The sequence below is a fragment of the Pediculus humanus genome, genomic scaffold (assembly GCF_000006295.1).
Source record: "Pediculus humanus corporis 1103172107617 genomic scaffold, whole genome shotgun sequence".
Taxonomy (NCBI): Eukaryota; Metazoa; Arthropoda; class Insecta; order Psocodea; family Pediculidae; genus Pediculus; species Pediculus humanus.
The window spans coordinates 130,993-156,418 of NW_002987231.1; the positions used below are offsets into that span (position 1 = coordinate 130,993).

A 25,426-nucleotide genomic window follows, 5' to 3' on the forward strand; every position below is an offset into this window, starting at 1 on the left:
TAAAATAAAAAAAAATTTAATTAATAAAATTTAATATCAATAATAATAATAAAAATCGACAAAATGGCGGCCGGGCCATTTCAATCAATGTTAATAAAGAAAAAACTCTATTAATTTTTTTTCGCGTTTACGATAGTTTTTATTATTATTATTATTATCAGGATTGTACGAAGGTACAAGAGAGAGAGAGAGATAAATAAGGAGAGAAATAAATAAATCTAAGTTTAATAATAAATAAATAATAAAAAAAACGAATGATTATTAAAAATAATTTTTTCCCGGAATAAAAAGGGATAAAAGTTACAAAAAAAAAAATTATTTATTAATAATTTTGATAAAAGTTATTATTATTATTATTATCGTAACTGATCGGATTATCAGTAAAAATCAATCTAATAACAAATCGGATTAAAAAACTAAAACTAAAACTAAACGTATTTATTACATAAGAAAAAGAAAGAGAGAGAGAGAGATTTCGATCGTAAATGGCAGGTTCAGGATTTAAACCGATTACAAAAAATATCTTTTTTTTGCAATTGATAAGAGAGAGAGAGAGAGAGAGAGAGAGATAAATTCATTTTATTTATTTATTTATTATTTTCGGGCCCTTTTTAACTAAATAATCCAAAAAAAAAAAAAAAATGATTGCAAAACATTAATAATAATAATAAAGATCTTTGAGTTTATTATAAGAAATCAAAAATTATGATATATATCCACAGCCTTCTTATCAATCTATATCTGACCTTCCCTTTCCCTCCCACTCTTTAATTAAAAAAAATGAGAGAGAGAGAGAGAAAATAATTTTTTAATTATGGAGTCCTTAATGATCCCCCGTTTGTTAATTTTTCTTTTCTGTTATCATTATCATTATTTTTTTTTTTTTTTGTTAAATTTCGCTCTTATCATTTTATTCCTATGAATCGAATCCTGGAATTTGTTAAATTATTAATTAATTATTATTATTATTATTATATTAGGTTTGGAATCACAATCGAATAATCCGGAACAAAATTCGATTGTTCAACCGACCGGATTGGGATTTTCCAATTATACAAACAGATTTTGGAACTCTTCAAATTCGACAACACCGATCGAAAACGAACCTAAAAATTTTAAATGTCAAAATAATAAAAATAATAATAATAATATTAATAATAATAATAATAATGGTGAGTTTTCATTTTTGATTTTTTTTTGAATTTTTTTCTCTCCCTCCCCCGTACGCGTTCGTATTTAGAAGTAAGTAAATTTAAAAAAAAAAAAAAAAAAAAAAAAATTAAATTAAATTAAATAAGAAGGAGGAGCGGATTCAACGAGGTGTTGTAAAGAAATCCGGTTTTGATAATATTTTTCATTAAGATGTTTGACTGGCTTCAAAAGCGCACCATTTTCATTTTATTAAGCCATCTAATTAAAATGCTGGTCGATTCTCAGGGCATTGGTTTAATCCCAGGATTAAAATTGATCACGCCATTTTCTTTTTTTTCATTTCATTTCATTCCATTTTTTCTTATTTTATTTAATAAAAAAATTATAAAACAATAATAATGATAATGAAACCCTATTATTATTATTATTATATATGTGTATATGTTAGCCATCGATATTTTTTTTTCACATCATTAAACCGCATTTAATCATAAAAAAAAAAAAAAAATGAAGAAGATTTTTCTATCAAAATGTCGGGGGGGGAAGGGGGGTGAGGGGGCGGGAAATTAATTATATCAAATAAAAATAAATAAATTTTTATAAAATTTTTATAAATAAAAAAAGTTCTTTTTCTTTTCTTTTTTTTTTTTTTGTTATAATTAAACAACAACAAGAAAACATTAATCGTTTTTCCCCCTTCTCCCTCCCCCCGTATTTTTTATATAAAATGTCCTTTTTTTTTTTTTTAAATAAAGCGATCGATGAAACGTTTAAAACCGTTAAAAATAAGAAAAAAATTTTTTTTTTATGGGAGAAAAAATAATAATAATAATAAATAATTTGCAAAAGGGGGTTATTTTAGGTCGATTATAATTATTGTTTAAGGGTTAGAACCAATGCAATAAGAGAGAGAGAGGGGGAGGAGGATATTGTTGGAAATGGAAATATGTCAGAATATCAATTTGTCTTTTGAATTTTACACGCACTCACACACACACACACACACACACACACACACACATTTCAATTCCCCATATTCCAGCCCTTCGAATTATCATCATCATCATCATCATCCCTTCTTTTCCTTTCGAAGATTGTTTTCGTGTTTTGATCTCTCTGTTGTCTCTCAGTTGAACTCTGTTCACTTGTTTTTCAAATTATTTTTGTTGTTAACCCCTAAAAAAAAAAAAAAAAAAAGGAAATAAATTACAAAAGATAAATAGATCATTAGCATTTATTGAAACTTTTTCAAAACGATTTGTTTATCGTGTGACATACGTCACTTACTACTACTGCCACTACCACTTCCTGCTACTTCCGTTTCCTGCCACTACGTTAAACAAATTAATTTCTTAGCGAGTTTTCTTACACTTTTTTTTATATAACCAATTCGGAGAGAAAAAAATTATTTATTAAAAAAAAATTTTTTTTTTTGTGATAAAATAATAGTAATAATAATAATAATAGTGTTTCATTATTATTTTTCTTTCTTACTTTTCCCCGTTCTTATAAATTAGAGTCATTTAGTTTTTAATATTATAGTCATTTTTATTTAGTAAAAATTTGTTAAATTAATTAGAGAGCATGAGAAATTTATTCTCAGGAGGGTTTAAACGTCCAATGTAGAAAATCAAAAAAATTCTCAATGGGTCCGAACGGACTATTAAACGAAATTCATTTAATGCAAAAAAAAAAAAAAAAAAAGGAAAAAAAAAAAAAGAAAAACCAAATGTAATGAATGTTGAACCCTCGACGCCCTTCCTATTATCGCTTTAATTCAACTTCCACTGCTTGCTTGCTTGCTTGCTTGCTGCCCTAAGAGCAGATGTCACGCTTTGTCGATTATGAATTATTCAGCGAAGCGAGTCATTCCAGAAGACCCTTTTTCTGCTTCCACACTTGCTTCCTTCCTTCCTATAAGGGACTCCTACTATTACCAAAGAGATGATGATGTTTTATTTTCCTCGTGCCCGTTTCCTTTTTTTTTTTTACATATATATTGAAAAATTTAACACTTTGAATAAAAAAAAATTTTTTTTTTTTACTCATTTTCACGTGGTTGTAGACAAAAAGAGGGAATAAAAATTGTTTTCTTAAATTAATAAATTAATTTTTTTTTTTTTTAGACACGATTAAATTTGGGATCAACAGATTAATGAATGCAAGTTCACCGGAAACTATCGAACAACCAACGGATGATGATTGTCGTAATAATAATAATAATAATAATAATGTTATCGATCGGGATTCGATCAATGTAAAATGTGATGATATACGTTCATCGAAGATACGAGAAAAAGCGATGAAAACGAAGAAGGAGAAAATCGTTTGACGTGGTCATCGATAGATGGTAAATCGAGATCATCGTCACCAGATTTGGAAGTAAACAGTCCGGCACATTCGTCCGAACCGGAAATAAACGTCGATGCTAACAGTACATTGAGTACCGGATCTCCAAATCCGTGTCCTCCGACAAGATCTGTATCTCCGACATCTCCGTCACCGTGGCTTTCTTCTCCCGGTGGTGATTCTCCAAAGAAACCCGGTAAAAATTCAGAAACGTTTTCGGTTAGTGCATTGTTAAAACCGGATGCTCCAAAAGTTTTACCACCGAGAACAATTTGCGAATCCGTTTCGGTGGCCCGATCACTACTTTATCCGGGTTTGAGTGGTGTACCATTTGCGGATTTGTTCGTGATGAAAGGAAATCAAAATGGGGAAACGACTTCTTCGTCTTTTCCGTTACCGACGAGGCAAAACGATTTCGGTTTTAATTCTAGTTTACGTAGTTCTTCGAACAAAGATTCCGAAGAGCTTGACAATAACAGAAACTTTTTAGCAAATCCAAGTGCTTTATATTTAAGTTTAGGAGCGATGCAAGCCGCGGCTGCCATCGCCCACCAATCACATTCGAATACTTTACCACCTTTTAATACGACACCTCACACTTCCATACCGGAAGAATTGTTTCGCATAAAACACCATTTTATGAATCCGAATTTTCCAATGGATTCACCGCATCATCACCATCACCATCATCATCATCACGTATTTCGACCCGGCGGTGGACTCATGCCTTTAGGTGATGTTTTCTCATGCGTTAAATGTGAAAAAATGTTTTCGACACCTCACGGATTGGAAGTACACGCACGAAGGTCACACAATGGGAAAAGACCTTTTGCATGCGAACTTTGTAACAAAACGTTCGGACACGAAATAAGTTTAAGTCAGCACAGGTGAGATATTAAATCTTTAAATCCGCTCTCATTATTCACAAAATAATTATTTATTAAAAAATTTTCTTTTTTTTTTGTTTTTGTTTTCAGAGCAGTTCACAACGTGGAAAAAATATTTGAATGTAAACAATGTGGAAAATCGTTTAAAAGGTCATCGACGTTATCAACCCATTTACTTATACATTCGGACACGAGGCCATATCCGTGTCACTATTGCGGTAAAAGATTTCATCAAAAATCCGACATGAAAAAACACACGTACATACACACGGGTGAGTTGTTATTATTATTATTATTATCATCACACCGTATTTGATAAAAATTAAAATCACGTGAAATTTTTTTTTTTTTTTTAAATCCGCCATTTTGAATAAATTTTTTTTTTTTTCGTTTCTTTTCAACGAATAAAATCAAATCAAACGTTTAAAAGATGAACTTTTCCAACAAAAAAAAAAAAAAAAGAAAAACGGGTAGAAAAGTTTTAAAAATAAATTCAAAGAATAAATAATAATAATAATAAGAGCCGAACTGACGGGAAAATAAATTTTAAAAAGAGAAAGAAAGAGAGAGAGTGGGAGAGAGAGGAAGGGAAATGAAAAGAATAATACGATTCTTACGTTGGTAAAAAAAATTTAACCTGGAAAAACCTTTTCTTAAACTTTTTCTTTTTTTTTTTGGAATTTTTATTCCTGGAAAAACTATTTTCCAAAATTTAATTTTAAACTTTGTCATTTTTAAATAATATTCTTTCTTCTTTTGTAAAAAAAAAAAAAAAATTTTCCTTTTTTTTCCTTTTTTAATAAATATGTGAACGGTTTTTGTTCTTTTTTGTTCTCTTTTGTTCTTTTTTTTTTTTTTTTTTTTTTTTTTTTTTGGTTAAAGAATTTTAAATGAATAAAAATAAAAAATATTATCTACGGTTAAAGTCTTTTAAGGTTTAAAAAAGTGAAACTGAAAAATGTTTTAAATAAAAAAAAAATTTCTCTTCTCCCGGAAAAGATATAAGAAGAAAAGGTTTTTAAATTTTAATTATTCAAAGAATGAAAAAAAGGAGAAAAAAAAAAAAATAAACCCTTAACATTCTAGAAAGTTCGCTTATGAAGTATGTTTTTATGTGGTTGAGCGGGGGGAAAGAAGGGAAGGGAGTAGAAAAACATTGAGAAAATGGATTAAGGGAAGAAGTCGGGATAGGTGGCGAGGTAGAGGAGGAAAATGAGGAGAACGTTTCGCTTTAAAACAATTTACGATTATTGAGATAATCCAGAGATTGGAGAAAGTTGCTTTACTGTAAATGGAACATCATTTTAAGAATCTCAAATCTCCAGAAACTTTCTCCAGATGTGTGTGTGTCTGTGCATTGCTTTCTTCCTTCCTTTCTTTTTTTCATTTTCTTCTCTCTTTTAATTTTGTTTTCTCATCGATTTTTCAAAAAAAAAAAAAAAGAAGAAACCCTTGCGGTGTTGATTGCAAGGATAACCTGACAAAGGTTTTCCTTTTTTCTTTTCCTTTTTTCACATTCATTTAACCTAAAACAAAAAAAAAAAATTTTTTTTTAATTGTAAATATTATTATTATTATTATTGTTTTATTGAGAGAGAAAAGAAGGGGGAGAAAGAGAGAGAGAGAGAGAAAGAAGGGAGAAAGAGAGAAAAACAATTTATATTTTCGGTGTTGAAAAAAAAAACAAATGTTCATTGGAAAAATATTTTTGATTTAATTTTCAAATGAAAACAATTGGTTGACTGTATAAAAATAATAATAATAATAATAATAATAAAAATCAACATAAGAAGCAGAAGAAGAAGCAATCGGGTTGTGAAAACACTTGAAATGGCACACAACCGACATTGAATGAATGAATGACTAACTCGATTTTTATAAAATAACTAAAACATTTTACAAAATGTTACTTTTCCTAACCCGGAAAATTCTATTTAATAATCTTTTCAACAACTCTTTGAAAAACCGAAGGTTGTGTATTTGGTTTCCCTTTTGACTTTAACCTTTTTTTTCTTTCCTTCAGCCTTTTTTTTTATTTGTGCTACAGGAAAACATTTAAAAGAGCACTTGAACACTAACAATTTTAGATTTTTTTTCTCTCTTTTCCTTTTGGCAAAATAATTTTTTTTTTTTTTTCGCCCGCCCTTATCCACTTGACATTTTCTTTTATGTTATTACTCTTCAAGATTTTCTTCTTCTACTTTTTCTCATATTTTCTTAATGCGATAAAGTAATTTTTGCGCGCGAGTAAAATAAATTTGAATTGGAAAAAAAAAGATCAATTTTTTTATGTTATTTTTTTAAGGGTGAAAAATATCTCGTAAGATTATTATTATTATTAACTGGTGTGTGTGTATGTGTGTGTGCTTTTCCGATGAAAAGAAGAGAACAAAGTGGTGATGGTTAATTGCGTGAAACAAGGGTGAATCAACCCCCGTTGGGAGTTGACCAAGATGAATAAATGTTTAGATTACACAATCTGCTTCGTTGATTTCGTTCAAAGGTTTTTTACGCACACACACACGCACACCCCCACACGCAAAATTTTATATAAATATATATATATATATATATATATATATATAATTTTTTAGTTTTTAAGTTTTTTTATATTTAACAGGTTTAAATAAAAAAAAAAATAATATCTTAAGTGCATATTACTCTACCACAATTCACATAAGATAAAAAAATTAGATACGAGGGTAACAAAAAAAAGAAAAAAAATGTATATACGAAGTTTTCCTAGTCCCGAAGACTACGTTTCTCATGAATAAAAAAAAAACACGTCGGAATAAACAAAAGTGGAAGAACAGAAAGAAAAAAAAAAAACAGAAAAAGAAAAAGATTACATAATTGAAACGTAAAATACAATCTTAAAAAAAAGACGAGTTGGCTCAAAGCTGTTATTAAATTTGAAAGCTCTCATCCCGGTTGTCGTAGCCAATCACGACTGAGGTCGTGTGCAAGGGAAAAAGAAAAGCTCGACGTACGACGCATCTCGAGGGATTTATATATATTTCTATGGAAAAAAAAAGAAAAGAAAAGAAAAATCACTGACGAAAGAGACAAGTTTTTCTTTATTATCGCGACAATAATGTCTCCAAACAATACGACCACCACCACCACCAACACATAGTCGACAAATTTAAAAAAACAAACAAATTATTATTATTATCTAAATAATTTAATGGCCGTTCTAAACATTTTATTAAATAAAAAGTTTTTTTTTTTAAAAAAAAAAAACGAATCACGATATTAAAATTCCAGTTAAAAAAAAAAAAATTAATATGATGATGACGTGAACGATGATGATGATGATCGTGTGTGTGTGTGTGTGTGACTCTTACCTGAATTAATTTTTAAAAACAAACCGGCGACATTTTTTTTTTTCCTTTGTTTATTTACTCTATGGTTTTTACTTTTTTTCCCTCTCCTTTTCCTGTTTGTTTGTTTACAAAATTACGCATCGAATCCCGTTATAAATTATTATTACTTTTTCTTTTTTTTCGAATTAGTGATTGATTCGAAAAAAAGTTCTTTTATTATTATTATTATTATTATTATTATTATTATTATAGAATTAAACGAATAAATTATTAATAAGGAAGGAGGAGGAGGAGGAGAAGTAGTTTTTTTTTATTATATAAAAGTATCGAACGGAAAAAAAGAAAAAAAAAAACGAAATCAAAACTATCTTATTCTGAAAAATAGTTCATTTAGATAAAACGAAAAATGATTCTGGAAAAAAGAAACGTGTTCAGAAAATAAAATGATTTCTCGTAAAAAAAAATCTCGACATTTTTCTCCCTTTTGCACGCCAACTGATGCTTTTTTTAAAAAACGATCCTTTTTTTTTTATTTTATTTTATTTTTATTTTTTCTTACCGTTTCGTCCATGATAGTTTTTTTATTAAAAAAAAAAAAAATCCCCATATTAAATATCTATTAAGTATGAGAAAATTCCAGACTGGATAAATTATAATTTTAACCTCAAACATATAAAACGATGAATTTTTTTTTTAATAATAATAATAATAATAATAGTAGTGATATTTTTGAACTGTTTCTTCTTTTTCTTAAAAAAAAAAAAAAAAAAAACAATTTCTTTTTATTATAAAAATGTTTCAAAAGTCATAAACCTGGATTTTTCCAAAAGTTTTCCTTTTTTTTTTTTTTTTTTTTTAATCCAGACACTTCAAAAAAAAAAAAAAAAGTAAGAAAAATGTCAAATCAGCTTTAACTTTTATGTCTCCTACGGGATAACCTACTTTGTTTTCATGGCATCGTCTCCTCCGGCCATCTTTTATTTGAAACCGAGATTTTTCTTGTGTTCTTACACTTTATTTTCAAAAACGTCAAAAAATAAAAAAAAATAACGACGGTTTATTTTTCATTTCATATCCAACATTCGTTCGTCATCATTTTTATTTTTATTTTTTTTTATTTTTTACACTCTGATTTTATTCCCTTTTGAAATATGACAATAATAATAATAATAATTTGATAATGTTAAATTTTTGTGTGCCTGTTACGTACGTACAAAGTGAAAAAAAAAAAAAAAAAACATAAAAATTACCCAAATCAAAATGGTGGACAAATATAATTTAATTATAAACGACGACACATGGCTTGCTCTAATCTAAACTTTTTCAAACAAAAAAAATCTTTTTCTTTCTTTTAGAAGAATCAAAATGGTGGTGGTGGTAGTAGTAGGAGGTAGAAGTAGTAATTGTTTTCTGTTTTTTTTTTTTTAAAAAACTCTTATGAATCATTATAGCAAACGAAAGAATAAAAATTAAAAAAAAAAAAAAAATAAGATAAATAGTTAAAAAAGGAGTGAGTGAAAGAGAGAGGGAAAGATAGAGGAGATAGAAAAGGATAGAAAATTGTATTATTATTATTATTACAAGGGTGGGTTATGAATGTTTAATAGTCTAAGTGGATTATGCAGGGAACTAATACTACTTAGTCATAGGGTGATATATATGTGTAACTTGATATTTATCATTCTTATAATTGGCTTAATAGCCGCACAGCAACAATAATAATCTTCCTTCTGATTACCCTGATTTCTGCGCGAATATTTTTCTTCATTCATTAATCATCATCATCATCATCATATTGTATGACAACTTTTAATAATTTTATATGACACCCACTTGGAACTCTCTCTTTCGCACACGTACACACGCACGCACACATTCAAACGTAAATTTTTTTTTTTTTTTTAGTCATTCATCATCGCGTGTGACCATAACAATTAATCATTATCGTCATTTCATTAATTAATAATAATAATAATAATAATAATTGAAAAGAATTTTTACTTGTAAAGAATATTTTTCCTTTTGGAATAAATTGAATTTTTTTAAAAACAATGAAACCGATTAAAAGGAAAAAATAAAAAAAGTAAATTTTCAATAAAGAGAGAAAGAGAGAGAGAGAGAGAAAGAAGGAGAAAGAGAAAGAGAGGTGCAGTGATTGGTTACGTCTTGGCTCCTCCCATTTCTCAACAAGTCACTTGGTTGTCATGGAAACGGAGAACGAATCCATTCAAAAACATTTACATCTATTTTTGTAACGACAGCTTCCCGGTGGATCCAGGAAATTAATTCTTCTCGCGTGAATTTTTCCCTTGGCCCCATGGGTCAACTCGTTTCCTTTCTGGATAAAAAAAATAGAAAAAAGGTTTTTTTTTTTTTTTAAGGTCGATGAGAGTCCCGGTAGAAGGAGAAGAAAAAAAGGGAAGGAAGGGTGGGAGGGAGGGTTAAAGAGGGAATATAATAGGGAGTTTTTTTTTTTTTTTTTTCATATCGGATCCTTCAATTTATTAATTTTTATTATTACGACGAGAGCGCCATTTTTGATTTTGACCGCTTTCTTTTTCTACGATTTATTTTCAACAACTTAAATAATTTTTTTTTTTTTCTCCTTTTTTTATTTTCAGGTGAAAAACCTCACAAATGTCAGGTTTGTGGAAAAGCATTTAGTCAATCGTCAAATCTCATAACTCATAGTCGTAAACATACAGGATTTAAACCTTTTGCGTGTGATTTATGCGGTCGTGCATTTCAAAGAAAAGTCGATTTAAGAAGACACAAAGAAACTCAACATGCCGAATTAAGGCCCGTACCTTAAATTAACAAACAAAATTCGTTCGGATATATATATATATGTACACACAGACACGCGCACGCACACACACACACATATATGTTACCGGTAATTAAATAAAATTTAAAAAAAAAAAAAAAACAAATGCAGAAAAAAAATTTTTTTTTTTTTTACCCCTGGTATAAATTTCATTAGCCTCCCCCTTTTTTTTTTTTTTTTTTTGATTTTCTAAATATAAATTTACGATTCCATTGCAATGAGATCATTACCCGGGTGAATCGTTTCTGGCAAAAAACAACCCCCTCCCCTCCTGTTTTATAAGGGATGGTTAATATTATATGTTATATATATATTTAATTTTATTTTCTATCGAATCGTAGAAAAAATTTTTTTTTTTTTTTTTAACGGATCAGGACCGTAAATAGAAATTTCCACAAAAATTTTTTTTTAAAGATATTTTTTGGCTTCCACCCCCCCCTCCCATACCCTTGCGACTAAATTATTTAAATAAATTGTTAATAACCAAAAAAAAAAGAAAAAAATTATTATTATTTTTATTTTATTAATTGTTATTATTATTATTATTATTATTGTCGTACGGCGATTGTTCGGTTGTATTAATCGTTATTATAATTTTTTATTTATTTATTTATTTAATAAAAAATAATAATAATAATAATAATAATTAAAAGAGTGCAATAGAATTATTTAAACAATTCAATAAGTGTTAATGATGATGATGATAAAACAATTTTTTTCTCTTATTATTATTATGTGAACCGTCGCAGTGCTCATATTATTATTATTATTATTATTATTTTTTCTCTCTAATATTATCATAATGCCTGTAATGTGTTATTTATTATTATTATTATTATTAAACATTATTATGTTATTGCTAAATTAAAAAAATTATTATTAAAAATTGCTTTTTCCATTTAAATAAATTTCCTATTAAAAAAAATATTTATTTATTTATTTATTTTATTTGTTTAAATTTTTTATTTTGATTCGCAGGAAACCTTAAAAAAAGGTATGATAATAATAATAATAATAAAATTAAAAGGTAAGAAAAGAAAGGGAGTTGAAATCGAAGAAAATGAAATCAAAAGTTTAAAATAAGAAATATTATTATTATTATCTTTATTATTTTCGATTCGATAAATCAATCAATCAATCAATCAATAGATGACGAAACAAAAAAATTTTTTTTTTTTTTTGTAATGAAGTAATTAAGAGATCGGGAAAATTTTTTTTTTTTTTTATTTCGGGATAATAATTTAAGTTTATTGTTATTAACATTTAGGGTCAATTTTTTAGTTCGTCTATCCGGGAGACACGCCCTTTATGACAACATTTTCCGACTCATTAACTCTTTAATTAACGTGAGAAAATTTTTCAAAAAAAAATCAAAATTTTCATTTTTTTCAAAAAAAATCCTAAATTTTTTAATTTATTTAATTGGGGCGGTTTTTTTTATTCATTTTTGAAAACCTGGAAAATTTTTCCTTTTTTTGTTGTTGTTAATTTTATTAATAAAGTTAAGAAAATGACGAAAAAGAAAAATTTTTTTTCCCCTTGTGAGAAAAAAAAAAAAAAAAAGAAAATTTTTCTAAAGATTTTTCGTGAGACATTCAAGTAATGAAGAATGTTCTAGAACGCATCACGTTTCCTCCTTCCTCCCCTCCTCTGCCTTCAGCCTCCCCCTCCCCGAAAAAAAAAAAAAAAAACTTTTTTCTCTTCGTTTTTGTTAAGTTTTTTCGATTTTTACAATTTCTTTCTCTCTCTCTCTCTCTCTTTCACTTTTCACATCTTCCATTAAAAAAAAATAATAATAATAATGATTATATTTTTAAAAAAAATGCACAAATAATAATAATAATAATAATAATAATATTAAAAACGAATTCAAAAAAAAAAAAAATTTTTTTTTAAATCTCTCGAGATTCATGCGAATAAATTCTCTTAGAATTATCGTAATAATAATAATGATAAAAAAGGCACATGCACGTGTGTACACGTATTGAATAACACATACGGAGACACACGAACGCACGCACGCACACGCACACACGCACTTGCATTAAGACGGAACATGTGACGTTCAGACTAAAATTTAATTATAAATTATTAAATAATTTTTTTTGATTTTTTTTTTTTATATCGTCGGCGGCGGCGGTGGTGGCGGCAGTGGCGACGTCATCATCGTCGGCCATATTTGATTTACTATTTTTTTGATTTTTTTTTTTCTTTAGTAACACGAATTATTTTCACGTTTGGTGAAAACAGGATTTATTTTTAAAAAAAAAAAATCCCTTTTTTTATTTTTTCCCGTTTTTCGGGATAAATTACATTCGGAGATACATAAGAGCAAATAAAGAACAAAAAAGAGAGAGAGAGAGAAAGAAGTACAAATAATGAGATCATAAAATAATATAATAATGGATGAACCACACCCATGACTGCATAATATTATTATTATTATTATTATTTTTTTTTTTTATTATTATTATGGCAACATTGATGGCAAATTATTATTAGGATTTCCCCGGCGAATCGTAAGCGAATAAAAAAAAAAAAAAGGAAATGTTAATTGTAATTATTATTAAGAAGGAAAATAAGGGGTGGCTGGCGAAGGAAGGGTTGAAACAAATATACCACCGACCGGTTTTTTTCGTGGTAGCGGTGGGGGTGGGGGGTGGTTCTCGATAATCGATTTTATTATTTGACCGGTCACGTCAGAGTTCATGTTTATTTACTTTTTTTTTTTTTAATTAATGATCCGAAAATTAAATAAAAAAAATTTTTTTTTTTTCAATGTTGGTATAAACGTTAAATTTTGATTTACCGTCTTCTGCTTGTTTTTTTTTCCGTTTTCCAAACGATGTCATATTTTACAATCGGTGAATTTATTCTCCTTTTTTTGTTTGTTTGTTTTGAACGTTTTACGACGTTTTTTTTTGCCTCCCCCCCTCCCCCGTTTAACACACAACCTTTCGAGATGATTTTTTCATTTATAATTTTTTATTATTATTATTACTATGGTGACGTCGTGTCTTAATTTAAATATTTTAATTGAAATAAAGAAAAAAAGGAAAAAAAAAAAAATTTGTGATGAATGTCTCATAATTTAAAAACCTTCTTCTTCATCTTTTTCTTCTTTTGTTGTTGATGGATTTCGTTCGAGAAAAACTTCGAGGACAAAAAGTAATAAATTTATCTTTGAAAAACGAAGTTTTCCAACTTTTTAAAATTTTTTTCCTCTTTTTTTTCCCTCTCTCTCTCTCTCTCTTTCTTTTTCTCTCTGTCGAAAGTCTTATTTCAATTTATGTAAAATAAAATAGGATTTTCTCAATCCATACGAAAATGATCTTTCAACTACCCTTTTTCTTATTTCGTTTTCTATTTTATTTTCCAACTTTTCTCTCCTTTTTCTTCTTTTCATCTTTAAAAACTTTTCATCATCATCATCATCATCATCTCCCCCCTCCCCCTTTCTTTTCTTTTTACCTTTTTTTTTTTTTTTTAACTTTTTGACAATTCTTTACTTTATTCTTTTTATTATTATTATTATAGCTAAAGTTATTTTCATGTTTTACTTAAATTACACGATTTCTGGTTTTTTTTTTCGTCGCGAATTTAAACTCCCCCTCTCTCTCTCTACCCCCTCCACGTTCCCGCTTCCTCCTCCTCCTCCTCTTTCCTCTCGGAATTTTTTTATTTTTTTTTCACTTTTCCCCAATTTTTTTTTTTTTGTTTCCCTATTTTTTCAATACGATACGGGAATAAAAAAAAGGGCCAAAATATCGTTTCGTAAAAATGAAAGAAAGAAAGAAATAATAATGATAATAATAATAATAATAATAATAATAATAATAATAATAATAATAATAATAATAATAAAAATATAATCGGATGCGAAATCCAAGATCGTTTATCTTTAAATTTCAAGTTGAAAGCAGTATAAGTATATTGTCAGGGTAAACTGTCGTAGGGTAAATATGAGATGGTGGTGGTGGTGAAGGAGGGGAGAGAGAGAAAACGGAAAAGGGCGTTAAAGGGAGGAGACGGGGGGGGGGAGATGGGGAACCCAAGTGATGAAATTAGTTCATCCCCTTTCCTCTTTTCCTAACTGAATTTCCTTCCTGTCGAGTTTCAAGTAACATTACTTTTCTCTCTCTCTCTCTCTCTCTCACTCATCTTTTTCATTAACTCAATCATTTGTGGCTTTTTTTTTTTTTTCATTTTTTGTACGTCTGCGATGTTGAACACACACACACACACACGCATTCGAAAGACGTCACGCAGTGCGTTTGGCCCATAAAAATCGATGAACGGTTTATGAAAATTAAAAAACAAAAAAAAAAAAAAATTCAATTATTTCACGTTTTTAATCAATAAAAAAAAATTTTTTTTTCTTTCCACCTCCCCTCTTCCCCTCCAACAAACAAACAAACAGAACTATTACTTCGTTTGTTTTTCCTTCCCCCCCCCTTACCTACCCAATCATATCTCATAATCATTTTTTTTTTATTGACTTTTCTAATAATTTACACACACACACACACACGAAAAAAAAAATCAAATAAATTTTTTTTTTTTTTTGTATCCCTATTAAATGTTATATTTAAATAATAATAATAATCAAATAAACGTCATCGATAGGGGCGGAAGGGGGGAGGGGAAGGGGGAAAACTTAAATAAATAAAAAGTAAAAAAAAAAAACTACAAACAAGAGGAAGAAGAAAGGTAAAATCGTTTGTCGCGTGTTGTTTAATTACATTTTTTTTTAATCTCAAGAGATTTAAAAAAAAAAAAAAAAAACGTCTTCATGGTTCCCATGAGTATCACACCATGTCGTCCGCCATATTTTTTTTTTTTTTCGTAACTCATCGATAATAAATATTTTCGGTCACGATATATATATATACAATCACATATTAAATATCTAAAATCATTCTTTTACGATGACGATAATAATAATTAATTCCTTTTTTCTTTTTTTTTTTAAATTAAATCGATGATAAATGGATAAAATGACGTCATTTATTTAGATATTTTATTAATTAAAAAAAAAGAAAAAAAGGAAAACAATTTAAATCGTATATTTTATGACCATTTATATATAATAAATTTGATTTGTGTCAAAGGAAAAATTCATCTATCAACGATATGAGAGTTTAGTAGTAGTAGTAGTAGATGGTAGATGGTAGAAAACGTTTAGGGAAGAATTTCTTTTCGGGTGTGATATTAAGTTTAGAGGAAAGGGAGGAGTGGGGCGAAATGGGGGGGGGTGTGACACTGGAATGTAGGCCCTAGTGATTAACTGTGCGAAATCAGTCCGAAAATTAAATCCAGAATGCCCGGAAAGTCAGATTATTACATACTTTTGTGTTCATAAATACTTTCTCATACTTGTTCGTGCTCGTGCTCGAGCGTTCATTACGCTTTTTTCCCTATCCCAACCCTTAACTCTCTCTCTCTCTCTCTCTCTCTTTCTCTCTCATTTTATTTTTTGTACCCTTTTTTTTTCTGGCTAGTTTTTTTTATTTTATTTTATTTTATTTTCTCGTTTTAACTCAAATATCAGATTATTAGAAACGTGAATTATGGAGTTTTTTCATTCATTCATTCATTATTAAAATTCTAAAAAAGTTATCGGTTGATTAATAATAATAATAATAATAATAATAAAATTCATTTGTATTATTGAATATTTTATTACTTTTTTTTTTTTTTTTTTTTTTAAATTTATTAAATCAAAAGAATTTTTAAATATATCCTCTTTTTATCTTGTTCTCCATTTTTTAAAACTCATCATTATTTTTTTTGAATATAAATTTTGTTTTTTTTTTTTTTTACGTTTTTGAAATGAATTTAAATAAATAAATATATTTATGTACATAAAATTATGTATTAAAAAAAATAAGAAAAAGATTGTTTTGAAAAATAATAGAAACCGCGAGGGACAAAAAAAAAAAAAGAAAAAAAGAAAAGAAAAAATCTTCTCATAAATTTCACATGGAGTAATTTTACAAATGGATTTTTACATATTTCACTTTTTATTATTATTATTATTATTATTATTATCATTATTATCATTATTATTATTATTTTTTTCGACTTCTTTTTCAAATGCTACTTATACTAAAGGATTCTTTTTTTTTTTTGTTTTTGAATTAAATATAAAGGGTTTAATAATAATAATTGTTGTTGTTGTTATCGTTGTTATCATTTAAAAATAACAAAAAAAAATGGGGGGGGAGGGGAATTTTGTATAAAATATATATATCGAAAGAAAAGCAAAAGGTAATTTTATCCCGATTTTTCGCCAGGGGGTGCGGGTTTGGGGTTCAGGGGAGGGGGTTAACAAAATGATGAGCTTTTGCTTTGTTTCATAATATCAAGGAAAGATTAAAATGTCATCGTTTTCACTTGGAATTACTAATTGATGTGATTATCGTCAATAACTGATTTACCTACGTTTAAACAACAACAACAACAAAAAATAATAATAATAATAATAATAATAATAATAATAATAATAATAATAATTCATTTAAATAAATAAATTTATTAGTTTATCAGTTTTTTTATTTATTATGAATTTTATTCGTGCGATAATTAAATTCTTTAGTTTTTTTTTAATGTTTTACAGTAAATCGTTACGAGATGACAAATAACGTACGGATGGTATGACGTTTGTCGTAGGAAAAAAAATTTTCCAGAATTTTCCTATCGTGAAAAGATGCATCGTTATTATTATTATTATTATTTTTTTTTTTCCATCGAGAGAGGTACATACAATACACACGCATCGGTAAAAGGGTGGAGCCAAAAGCTCATGTAATCCCATAGAGCCGGCTCAGAGATTAATATCTGCAGGGCCTTTTCTACCCCCCCCCCACTCACCCCCTTCACCTCCCCTCCCCTCACTCCCAACCCCCTCTCTCCCTCCTTCGTTTAAAATAATTATTTTTTAATTTTGAGTCGTCGATAACCATTGATGACAAAATGTCAGACATAATTATTTTGCATTCGAAAAGTATTTTCTATCCGGGCCGGGTATTGCAATAAGCTTTTAAGCGTAAAGCGAACCTACAAAAAAAGCGACAAAAAATAATAATAATAATAATAATTTTTTTACTTTTTAATATTTACGCTTTTTTTAGAGCTGGGGAGTTGATGCAACATAAAAAAAAAAAAAAATGCAAAGTAGAGGTATTAAGTTTATGAAAAAAAAAAAAAAAAGGAAAAACATTAAAACTGAATTTTTAATGTTTGTTTTTTTTTTTTAAATGAATGTTCATTTAATTATTATTATTATTATTTTTTTTTAATTCTTTACATAAAATAATATTTTGTATCGAATACAAAAAAAAAAAAAAATGGAGAGAATGAAGGATTTGTGAGTTTTTTTTTTTTTTTTCGAATATTAATCCTGAATGTTTTAAGGTTTTGTTGCATTTAATTATTAATCTCATAAGATTATCGTATATCGCATCGTAATCCGTTGGGTTAATAAAAAATAAAAAATAAAATCCATAAAAAATGCGTAGCGAATTTTTTTTTTTTTTCAAAATGGAGGAAGAACGTGTGAAAATGAAAGAAAAAAAGGAGGAGGAGGTTTTTAAACGAGAGGAAAAAGAACCGACTTACAGGAAGGAATTGGGTAAAATTAACAAAAGCACCAAATCATATTATGAATAATTATGTTTTTATTAATTTTTAATCCCGCCAACACTTTTCACCGAAGAGGGGGGCAGAGGATAGGGTAGAGAGAAACGGTAGTCATAAGGGAGAAAAGGGAAACAATGAGGGGGGAAAAGTAGGAAAGGGAAATGAGAAAAATTATTAAAACGTATATAAAATGAAAGAGAGAGAGAGAGAGAGACTCAACCGTTTTTTACCGTTCCTGGTTATTCCTGGATATTTTTCCCTTTAAAAAAAAAAAAAACATTTGGACAGGTTATGCTAATCCCACTTCTCAGTGGTTTTTCTGGTTTTAAGCCGGTTTCAAAACAATAATTAAACAAAAAAAAATAACCCGGGGGGGAGGAGGGAAAGAGAATAATAAAAAAAAAAAACAAAAAACTTACCGGATAATATTTCGGGAATTATTTAAACTCCATTTTTTTTTTGTTTTGCTCCCCATTTTCTTTACGTTATTAAAAAAAAATGATTTTTTTTCCCGTTTTTACTTCATAATAATAATAATAATAATAAAAGAAGAATTGAATGTCACATTAAAAGAAAGATTTACAACAGGGCATAGTTCATTTTTGAAGTCGAAAAAGAAAAAAAAAAAAAACAGTAAAAAGGGATGAGAAAGAAAAATAAAAGACATTTTTTTTTTTTTTACTGTCTTCTGCTTCTTTTTCTTCTGAACTGTTAGGAGAGAAATTCGTCACTCACTTGTCTGGACCTCAATATAAACTAAGAAATAAATTACAAGAAAAAGAAATTGGACTTTGAATAAGTGGTAAAAAAAAAAAAAAATGTCAGCAACGTTTTCAAAGTCGGAGAAAGAGAGAGAGAGAGAGAGTTTACGTCAATGGAAAACATTCCCATTATTATTATTATTATTATTATTATTATTCAAAACAATGGTAAGAAAAAATTTGAAATAATAATAATAATTATAACATGAAAATCGGATTAAATATAATTTTACCACAAAAGTTTTTATTTATTTATTTATTTTTTTTGCGTTTTGCCCGAAAAAAATGAAAAAAAAAAAGAAAAAAGGAAACTCATAATGGATAGAAAGTTGATTTATGTCTCCCTTGTGCTCCCCTTAAAATTAACTTTCTAAAATATTCTATTATTCTTAACGTTTTTCAAGTATTCGCTCTGGAGGTTCATAAATCCAACCGCTCAACATCGCCCGCAACCATAAATCTTTATTCTAATACTTTTTTTTTTATTAAACATTTTCAACTTTTTTTTAATAAATAAATAAATAAATAAAAACAATTTTAAATAAACAAATAAAAAAAAGTCGTCATAGTCGTCGTGGAACTAACGGTTTTCGTTTAACGTAAGTTTATAAAAGTTTTCTTTGTATGTAGAGAGAGAGAGGGTTTTGTGGTGGCAGAAGACAACGATCATGACTTCATAATTTCCGTATCCGGTTACAAAAAGGGAAAACAAAAAACACAAAATGAAATGTTTCCATTACAAAATTTCCTTTTCCTTTCTTAAAAACTCGTCTTTTCTTTTAACGCGAAAAATCCGATTTGTCTTTCTCTCTCTCTCTCTTTTAAATTTATTATTTTTTTAAAAATAATATTGAAGAATAAAAAAAAAAAAAAACGTTGCGTTCATAATAATAATAATTTTTTACTAATAAAAAGAAAGTCATTTATTAAACGTTGTTAAATTCCTTCAACCCTTCACTTACTAACGTATCCCCGTCAAAAAAGGATCACGTAGTTTCTGTCCAATTAAAATCTTCTTTTTTTTTTTTAATGGGTGTTTTTTGTCATTTTAAAAAATTAAAAAAAATTTTTTTCCTTTCTCTCTCTATCCTCTCTCTCCCCCTATCCCCCCTATCCCTCTCTCCTCTCTCTCTTTCTCTCACTTTAAATAAAAAAAATTACTTTAATTATTATTATTATTGTTGTTGTTGTTGTCGACTTATTAACCTTTTCCAGAGATTAAAACTATAAAATTCCGCCATTTTTTTTTCTTTTTTACTTAAAACTACCAACTTATGTAAAATAATAATAATAATTTTTTAAGGTTTTGCTGTTGTTTGAACACGTGATCGATTACCAGAATAATAATAATTTTAAAAAAGGAAAAAAAAAATACGTACCTTAAAATAAATGAATTCGAAAAAAAAAATGAAAAATTGGATGAAACCGGAAATGGATGAAAGGGAAATGCAGAGAAATATGAAAAAAAAAAAAATTAAATTTTTTTTTCTTTTAAATAAATAAATAAATAAAAAAAAGGTTCAATTTATTTATTTATTTTTTTTTCGAAAAAGGATTCTTGTTTCATTTTAAAAAAATTACGAATTGAAACATAAAAAAAAAAAAAAGGAGGAAAATATAACGAAAAAGATCATAAAAATTCTAGAATCGAATATGTCGTCTTACTGCCATCTTGAAAATATTGATATGCGATTTTTAAAATAAAAGATTGGCGGTTGTGGTTGAGGCAAAAAAAAATTTTCATTTTACCGCTTTTTTAAAAAATTTTATTTTTATTTTTTTTTGCGTGCTTTTTGAATATTTCTTTGAGTGTGTGTACGTGCGTGAGGGTTTAGGAGGAAAGGAAAGGAAAAAGGACATTTATTTAAATGTATCGAGACAACCGGGGTAAAACGGAAAAAGAAAATTTTTAGGTTGCTGAGGTTTTCATCTAAGCTAAACCAAGGGTTTATCTTTTATATATATATATATATAAAAAAAAAAAAGGAAACCAAATAAAATTTAATAGTTTTGACTTTGTGGACACGTTTTCAATAAGAATATCACCGGTCGGGTACATTTTAAGGATTCTCATGGGAATAAATTCACTTTAAAAAAAAAAAGGTTTGAATTTCCACAAGAAGAAGGCACACACACGAAAAGGTGACGTTTTTCTATATTTACGTGACCATTTTCCAATCGACAAACAACCTTTTTTAAATTTTCTTTTTTTTTTTTTCAAAAAGAATAAAATTACATTTTGAAAATAAAAAAAGCACAAGAAAAATCATAATAATGTAAAAAAAAAAAAAAAAAATATTTATTTAACTTGAAATAGAGAAAAAGAGAGAGAGAGAGTGAGTGAGAGAGAAAGAAAAATTTCTTTTGAATGTAAATGAAGTAAAGTTTTTAAAAGAACTTAAAATAACATGAGTGAAAATAAAATAAATACAAATGATATCTTGCCTAAATCCCTATCCTTTTGAATTAAACCTCTAGAAAAAGACTATCTCTCTCTCTCTCTCTCTCTCTCTCTCTTTTTCTCTTTTTTTCCATTCTGGAAGCCACAACACAATGAATTTGCTTCAGGTCATTCCAGAGGCCCCCGAGGTCGCCCTCTTCGAACCTCCTCTACACTTCCTTTGACCCCTACGGCCGTTCCTTTCCCCTCTTCTCTTTCCCTGAGCCGTCCCCCCTTCCTTCCTTCCTTCCTTCCGGTTCCGACCTCGGTGGTCGATTTACTTTTATACCAATTTTTCTTTTTTTTTTTTTTTTTTTTTTTTACAACTACCACTATTTAAAAATAAGAAAAATAATTTTTAAATGCGTAATATTTGCACGTAATAGTTCTTTTTATATTTTATTGTCTATCCCTAATGAAACAATTCCACATGATAGAACACATTTATCCCGTTCGCCTTGTGAACAACCCCGGCTTTGGGAGACGACGGGATTGGAAAAAAAAAAAAAAAACACAAAGGATTAAGACTTAAAGGACTTAACCCAGGCGCTTTTCCTCCAGGAAACCTTTTTTTTTTTTTTTTTATTCGCCAACAAACGATTTACAAATTAATGTTGATGAGGTTCAAACCTTTTTTTTTTTTTTTTTTTTACCTTTTTTTATGATGAAAATCGTTAAATGTTATTTTCTATTAAATTTCTAACGATCATCCAAAATAAAAAAAAAAAAAAGTAAATGTAATTTAAAAAACCTCACGTTTTTATATACGTGGAAAAAAAAAAAATTTCACTAAAGGGTCCTGACCTTTGCCCCCCCAACCTTTTTCCTCACTCACCTATACTAACTACTTTTTTTTTTCTCATTTTTTATTCTTGGGTTTAAAGAAAAATGTGAAAAAAAGGTTGGAAGAAGAGGGAGAAGAGAAGGAGGAAAAGGAGGACATTATGGGGTGGGGAGGGGGGAAACGACGCGATAAAAAATCAAGTGCAAATTGGATTTTGTAATGCTTTACTGCTAAAAAAAAAAAAAAAAAACTTATGTATATTTTAGTATCTCAATTTGTACTAACTATTTATTCTCATGTTGAGACGTGCCTCCTTTTTACTTACAAAAAGGATATTTAGTTTATAGAAAAGTAGGGAGACTCTTTAAATTGAGCCATAGAATAAAAAAAAAAAATATTTTTTTTTAGGGAGGAGGAGCTTTCCTATTATTATTAATACAATTTATAATTTTGATATCAATTTTTTTTTTATATATATAAAACATAAATAAATTTTCTATCGATTTTTATTTTACATGTTTTGCATTATATATATCAAAGTTTAAAAAAAGAGTAGATTGAGACAATAATAAAAAAAGGTTCCCCTTTGTATAAATATACACATATAAGAAAAAGAAGAAGAAGAAGAAGAAGAAAGAAAATTGTGGAAAATTGAAAAAAAGCTCGATTGCCGAACGCCTTTAACGTGTCCCTCAAGTCCCATTTTATTCAATGATGAGCTTTTCCACCCGAATTCCCAATTTAAACCTTATCTAAGGTAAAGAAACAAATAGATTTATTTAATCTGTTCTTTAACGTGATGAGAGAGAGAGAGAGAGAGAAAAAAAAATATTTAAATTATTCATTTTTTGTATTTTCGATTGAAAAAAAATCATTTGAAGTTGTTTTTTGTTATTTTAATACGAATGAAGATTTTATTTTATTTTATTTTTTTTTTTAATTCATTGATATTATTTGTTACTTCGGAAAAGTTTTTACAATTTTTTTTTTGTTATCATTTAATCACGAGTATGTAATTCTTATCAAAACACGTTCATTTATCACGTATTGATAAGTACACGTACTTTTCTGAAAAAATTTTTCTTTGTTTACAAACAAATTAACGACACCTATTATTATTTATCCGAATTAAAAAGGTTTTAATATTTTCACAACAGATGACTCTCACTCTTTATTTTTAGTTCTTATAAAAATCCAATAGATGGCTTATTTTTTTTTTTATATTTGGCGCTGTATGGTTTCAAATAAAAAAAAAAATTTCAACCTTGATTCTGGCAACCTGAAACTTCATAGTAAACTATTGTTTATAAAAAAATAAAATTTTTAACGGCAGAATCGTTTTTGTTTTTTTATTATTATAACAAAAGTTTCAACGAACCACCGATACACAATTTGATTATTAAATATTGTAAGTTAATTTTTTTTTTTTTTTTTTCTTTACTTATTTTCTTTCAATCATATTTTCAAATTGTGGAACAAAAAGAAAGAAAAAAATTCAAAGAACTCTCTCTTATTTGAAAAGTTTATTTGTAAGCCTTTTTAAAATGTTATTAAACTCAATAATATTTTGCTGAAATAATCTAATTTCTTTTTTATATATATATATATTTATACGTTAAGAGAACAATGATATTATTTGTTTGTGTCAAATCAAAAAAAAAAAAAAAAGAAACGATTTCATTCTTTGTATTTAACTTATCTGTTGACCTTTATTACCATTTTTGTGTGATTATCGGATAAAAATTTTTTAAAAAAAAGAAAATAATTTACACACAAAAAGATTGAAAATTACTTTTGTCTAATCATTGTAACAAACAAAATATTAAAAAAAACCACAAAATTGTTGCAAATATTCAAGGTAGAATTTAAATTTAATGAACCTAGGAAAAGGTGGCAACCTTGAAGTAATAACGGTCAATTAATGTGTAGTAAAAAAAAAGGTTTCCCTTATTACTTTTCAGGTTTTTTTTTTTACCAAAAGAAATTATTTTATGTCAAATTTACTGTTGGTTAATGTCTTTCACTGGAATCATTTGTGTCATGTATGGTTACTTTTTTTTGGGGGGAGGAGAGGGAATGAAATATTTCACTTAATTTTCCTTGATTCGATCGTACCTTCTTTAGGTTTTACCATTTATTTAACCGTCTGAACTTTCCGACAATAACAAAAAAAAAAAAAAACTTTTAGAAATTTGAGAGATTTAAAAACAATAAATTTGATTCAAATTACTTTCGATACTTTTGGTAATACAAAACTCATTAATAATATTTATTATTATTATTATTATTACTTAAACTTTTCTTTCTTTTTTTTCTAATGCCAAAAATAATATTAAAAAAAAAAAAAAATTTGATCTCAATTTCTTTCTTTTGTTGTTATTGCCAGAAGTCAAAACAATAAAATAATTATTATTATTATTAAAACAACAAAAATCGAATTTCATTATTATTATTAATGTTTTTCTTTTTTTTTTTTTTGGTTTCGCTGGATGTAAAACAAAACAAAAATTTTTTTAAATTTATTTAATTATAATAATTAAGCAAAAAAAATAATAATAATAAACCTAATTACATACCTGTGACCTCATTTGAATAATACCTTTCCTCTCTCTCTCTCTCTCTCTCTTTCTCTCTTTTAAACTCCATATTGGAAACCATTTTTTTTTTTTTTTGTTTCTTGAAAAGTTTTTGTCAAAGTTTTAATTATCTTTTAAATGAACGACAAACCATGTTTAATAATAATAATAATAATAATAATAATAATAATAATAATAATAATAATAATAAATGAGAAAAAGGTGACTAACCCGAAATATAATTCTTATGGGTTTGGGTTAACAAATAAATGAGAAACCATTTTTTTTTTTTATCCACTTGGTATATACCATGGAGTAGGTTGTAAAAAAAAAAAAAAAAACCGACAAATGATGGTTGAGAAGTTAAATTCAAGTCAGGTACAAAAAAAAAAAAAAAAAAAAAAAAAAAAAAACTCAGAATCAGTTGCAAGCGGTCCGTCAACCGAAACGGTTTGGGACATACAAGAAATGCAGGGAGAAAAAAAATTTTTTTTTATTCATCATTTCTTACTTATTGCATATCATCGCGATTTTTATTAATATTTTGTACCTGTGACGTCATAATTTATCGTTAATAATTTAAAAAATAAGTAATTAGAAAACATTTTGACAAAGTGTTTGTGCAATATTGTGAGTGAGTTTATATTGTGTTCATCATTATTTTCAGGTATTTATTATTATTA

General features: G+C 27.3%; 1 protein-coding gene across 1 annotated transcript; it reads left to right on the forward strand.

The window, feature by feature from the left end:
- Window positions 1-2,977: 2,977 nt before the first annotated feature.
- On the forward strand, window positions 2,978-10,526 carry Phum_PHUM248200 (growth factor independence, putative; the record flags this gene model as incomplete). Its single annotated transcript, XM_002426280.1, has 4 exons — window positions 2,978-3,017; window positions 3,440-4,388; window positions 4,479-4,660; window positions 10,336-10,526. 4 exons carry the CDS (start codon window positions 2,978-2,980, stop codon window positions 10,524-10,526), a joined length of 1,362 nt encoding a protein of 453 aa, XP_002426325.1.
- Between the last annotated feature and the right edge of the window lie 14,900 nt (window positions 10,527-25,426).